The following is a 5,060-nucleotide window of genomic DNA, read 5'->3' on the forward strand; positions in this document are numbered from 1 at the left end:
TGGTGACCCATTTGACTGTGTGGGTGTCTACACCACAGCCCCCCAGTTTCTTAATGAGAACGGGGTGAGAGACAGTGTCAAAAGCCTTCCGGAAGTCCAGGAAGACTATGTCCACTGCTACCCCTGCATCTAATGATCTAGGATTAAAGTACCATGCAGTTTTTTGAACAGCATTTTGCTAAAAGAAATGTGCCTCTAATTCTTGAACAGATCTTTTAAATGCTTGGTACCAATGACTTGAACTGTGATTATGAATGAATATTAATGCTCATTACTCGTGTTAATTAATGCAGGGGAATCTGTGAAAGGAAGCACAGTTCTGGATTGTTTAAGGAGAAAAAAAGATATGATTTAATATTTCATACACAATGTGAAAACAGTGTTAAATTAAGTAACTCGTTCTTTTAACAATGACCAAATTGGCAACAAGTCCCCAAACTAAAACCTCATTTTTCTCACTGCTTAGCATATCACCAGTAGGTGCTGATGTTAATTTTGCTGTTTTATAGTAGTGGCTTAAAGTCAACCTCATGCAATTTTAACTGCAATTTGTATCATTTAAATCAAAGGGGAGTGAAAAAGCTGGTTCCTTTTTAAGATACGATAAGTTTAGCATCTCTAGCATGTCTTGCTTGTTTCTAATCTACTACTCATTCTGTCTTTGAAGATTTTTGAAATGATGGATGCCAAGGCCAGACAGGATTGCATTAAAGAAATCGATCTTTTAAAGGTAAGGATTTCTCTGGTGACTGAGTATTTTCCATTTGAGAAAGTTCTGTTTTATGGTCCTTTGGGGAAGTCTTGCATGACAAATCCAGGCAGATTTCAAGTTACAGTTCCTATTAGGAGCTTGGAGCAGGACCTCACTTTAGGCAGGGCAGTTCACCTACATAGTTCCTATTGCAGCTTTGTGCAACACTTCTCTTTTACTCTCTGACCCTTTAATTTTATTTGGTTTTCTGCCTTATGTATTGAATATCTCTTTCTACCCTCCCATCCCTTTCCCTATTTTTCTTGCTCACAGCATGGCAAGTGCTTTAGCAACAAGGTATTTTCCTTTGATAAAAATGGTGATTATGCATTGCCCACTGGCCAGGATTTGGCCAGAGGGCATTGAGCATTTTGATGTATTTGTGTCTATGCTTGATGTGTGTGAATTGATGTCAGTAACATGTATGATGTTCCTATTCATCCATTTATTTTTATTTTTTTAGTGATATAGAGGATACAACAAGTATATGCTTAAATATTGCACAGAGATGTTTTTCTGCTGTTCTGACCCAAGGTGGCAGGAACTGTCACGTTCCAAGGAACAAAATAAAAGCTTAGAAAACTGGTGGTGGCAAAGTTGGTGGGTAGTTAATCAGGTAGTTCAAACCCAGAAGATTGCACTGAAAGATGGAGTAGAAAAGACAGCATCAGCAGTTGGATCAAATTTTTGCAGCTTTTCTTTCATGACAAGTATGTGCTTCAGGTTTGGTTTTGTCTTTTTACACACGAGGGTCAAACTGTCCAAAAAACCTACAAGCAGGGATGGGTGATACCTTTCTGTGTGGGATTGTGTGATGGGGGAAAATACCTCCTTCATTCATCATAGTAGAAGCTCCTGGAGTTCAGAGGTACTTTACTTACTCAGGCTGTAGCTCCATTACAACCACAATAGTGAGGATCAGAGACAGAGTTAATTAATATGCTGAAGATTTTGCATTACTACATCACAACTAGTCACCCTTTTTCAGAAGAGAAAAACAAGCTCTCTTGGTTTTCCAGCTTCCAGCAATTTCTCAGATCTGAAGGAGTTAATTATCTTAACAAAACTGAATGAACTGACATGACAAAAGTCCTCCCTGTACCATGAGATGCTAATGTCACATTAAATTTTAATAGGTTTATTTTTAAAAAGGATTTGAATAAAAAAACAGGTTACATCAAGATAGATACAAAATGGTAATTTAGGTAAAGGTGTGGCCAGCCTATGCTAAGATAGAGGGAGTGAATCTATATTTAGCTGTTCATGAGATCAAAGACCAGCTGCTAAACACTAAGGAGACAGAAAATAATCTGCAAAAATGAATGAATAAAAATGTTAGTACATTTGGGATCCTGGCAATGGATATGGCTTCACACAAGGAGAGGGTGGTTGTGGGAGACTGTCATATGCTTGCACTGGATGTGTTCAGAGCAGAGTGTGCAAACAGATCAGAATCAAAGGTGAGTGAAAATAAAGTATATAAGATGACAGAAAAACCTAGATGGTCAATTATCATCCTTGCTGTATGTGATGACCAGAGGCAACTCCATATCTTCCTGTGTAAAGCTCACCAAGTAGCCAGATGTCAAGCTGTGACTACTGTAGTATCTGGGTTGCCAAAAGAGAAGTGAAAGGTGGTATGATGGAGGGATAATTAGCACTTCCCCATTCGCTTTACTACTGTTTTTTTTCCTTTAAGAATTTTTTTTTTTTTCCTGCACTGTTGACTCTAACTCCTTCCCCAGGTCTTTCTCCTTAAAGACCTAAGTGGCAGAGAAAGGGCCTGGTCCAGTCCTGGAAATTGGATCAAGTCATTGCCCCTCTCTGCTAGAACGGGGGGGCACTGGAAGAGGCTGCTCAGGGACGGCGTAGACTTTTTTTTTTTTTTTCTTTCACAGAAGGCTTTCAAGAAGAGGCTGGAGGCATCTTTTTGGGATGGTGAGGAACAGTGTTAGGACCCTCCCAAACCCTACCTGATCCAGCACACTTTGAGTTCAAGAGCTCTGGTGGCTCAAGACCTAGCAAAGCTGGGTGTGCTCTGAAGACTGACAACTGTCACCCAGCAAGCAGCAATGTCACTTGCATCATAGAAACTGGTGTGCCTGAAACTTCCCAAATGGGCTCCCAGACTTGGGTGGAGGTCTAACCTCTTTTTGCATGTGCAGGAAATGCAAAATAATGACAAATGGCATAAATGATGACAAGTACTATTCTGAATTTGTTTGTCAGTTTTATGGATAGCAAGCCCGTTAATACAGATCAGAGACCTATCATCTCCCACAGGTTTTGCATCTTTTCCTTTGACAGCGCACTGTTAGATGCGATTGGGTGTTCTGCTACTGTTGTCATACTTCTCATTCCCCTTTCCAGATGACAATATCCTGGTTAAAAAAGGCAATTAAAGAATTGCTCAGTGTGAACAGTTTTTTTTTTGCAGGTTGAACACTTGCATAGCACCCTAAAGTAAGCTAGTGCTCAAAGTATGGTAAAAAGTCAGTTTGATAAATTATATTGCAAATGCACGTGGGATATTTTAGTTAATACTGCCTATAGGGCATTTCTTTCAAATGTATATTAGTTTTTGAATGAAAGATCCCACAAAATATGACGGATTTTACCCAAGATATACACAAGTCAGCTTCCAAGAAACTGAACAAATCGCAACTAAGAGTAATCAAAGTTCTGAATGTCAACTTGAGAAGCAGTTTTTAATGACATTGTACAGGTCAGCATGTTTTGATAATTTGGTGCAGGTGCAAGCTCTAGTCCCAAGGGGCTGGAAGGCAGAGTTGTTCAAGGTTTTGTTTAGAGACGAGGGAGGGTTTTAAGAGGCCAGCTTCAGTACGTCTGTCAATGTCAGCACCCGAAACGCACTTCACTCAGTGCTGCAAAGCTAATAACTTGTCAAATCAATATCTGCAACTCATCTCTGGTTAATTGATAGCTCCCATGCTGGCTGTTCTAACTGCTCAGTATATAAATAACTGAAGGACATTTTACCGCTGTACAAAGGTGGTCCTATGGTAGTTATGTTCCACATTTCACAAGCTGACTTGGGGGTGCTGTGCCTCCCAATACAATTTAGGATTCATTTTGAGGACTTGGCAGCAGTTTTTCCAAGCATACAGCATTGGGCAGACCAGGCCCATGTTCTGAGAGAGGAGCAGGGTTTTAACAGTCTGATTTGAGTTTGCATTGCAGATGCAGGGTTTCCCCCCAGGCATTGGCTCTGAAGGGTTTAGAATTTTTTTCCCTTAAACTTTCTCCGTTTTTGACAAAAACTGTCAATAATTGCTTCCACCAGATGAGCATGTAATTGATGTTAGCAAAGAATGGCAATAATATTTTCTCAAATGAGAAATGATGAACCCTCTACTGTCATTTCAGCACCTCAACTTTCAATATAACAGTATTATTCAGATATATGAATATTTTTCTCCCTTAATTGTTAGTTATTGCAGAGATGCTTGTTCCTTTTGGCTTGAATAAAAAGTTTTAAGTCCCAGACTTCATTGTGAGCAGCCTACTACATCATTCCACCTTTCTTTTGACAAATGTACTTAGACTCTGCAGCTCTAATTTGTTTTGAAGAAATTATACAGATTTGCTATTGTGAAATCTGTAGTAAGCAATACTTCCTCTCTGCTATTTTTTAAATCAAATTCCTGTCCAAATACAGATGAAATGTATTGTGCTCTCTAAATCTGGTTGGTTTTTTTGTTTGTTTGCTTTTTGAACCTAGTAAATTAATTGGAAAACTCTGAGTTTGGAAGTTATTCAGAACTTCACAGGAACTACAAAAAATAGAGCATCCCCTTCAGAATAATTCTGGTCAAAATCTGAGAGTAAAGCAGCTCAGTAATATGCCTGTATAATCAGCAGCTGGGCTGCCAGCACCCACTCTCACTCATTTAGGACTGGCTTGCTCTTCTGCATGCCTCTTGCTGACAGCATTGCTGTGCATACACATCAGGCATTAACTTCCATCAAACTTTTAGGATGCATTAAAGGAATGAGGAAAAGTCAATAACCCGAGCTAGGGCATTTGGCACATTTAAGGATTTGTGAAAATTAAGGTTATGCAGTTTCTTTCTGTCAAAAGATTAGAAATTTCAAGTGAACCCCCTTCCCCCTGCCTGTCCTCCCTGTCACATGCATACATGAGCCTTACAGAAATGGCAAGGCTGCGATAGGTTTATTTAAAGAAAAGGCTAACAAAGGGACATAGCGGACTGTAGAAGCTCAATTTACACTAAGGCTTTTATAAAACCAGCGTGACTTCTGGGCTGGTGGGTTCAGAGGTGCATGG

At 39.6% G+C, this 5,060-nt stretch overlaps 1 protein-coding gene across 4 annotated transcripts in view; it reads left to right on the forward strand.

Annotated features, from left to right (window-relative positions):
* Window positions 1-5,060, forward strand: part of NEK6 (NIMA related kinase 6) — a 105,551-nt gene that overhangs the window by 34,745 nt on the left and 65,746 nt on the right. For all 4 annotated transcript variants that reach the window (XM_019510885.1, XM_019510886.1, XM_019510888.1 and 1 more), the window contains one exon: window positions 668-730. In XM_019510885.1, coding sequence (XP_019366430.1) covers window positions 668-730 — 63 coding nt within the window. The remainder of the gene's footprint in view (window positions 1-667; window positions 731-5,060) is intronic.

Source organism: Gavialis gangeticus, unplaced genomic scaffold, assembly GCF_001723915.1.
Source record: "Gavialis gangeticus isolate Ggan-Ray unplaced genomic scaffold, GavGan_comp1, whole genome shotgun sequence".
Classification (NCBI taxonomy): Eukaryota; Metazoa; Chordata; order Crocodylia; family Gavialidae; genus Gavialis; species Gavialis gangeticus.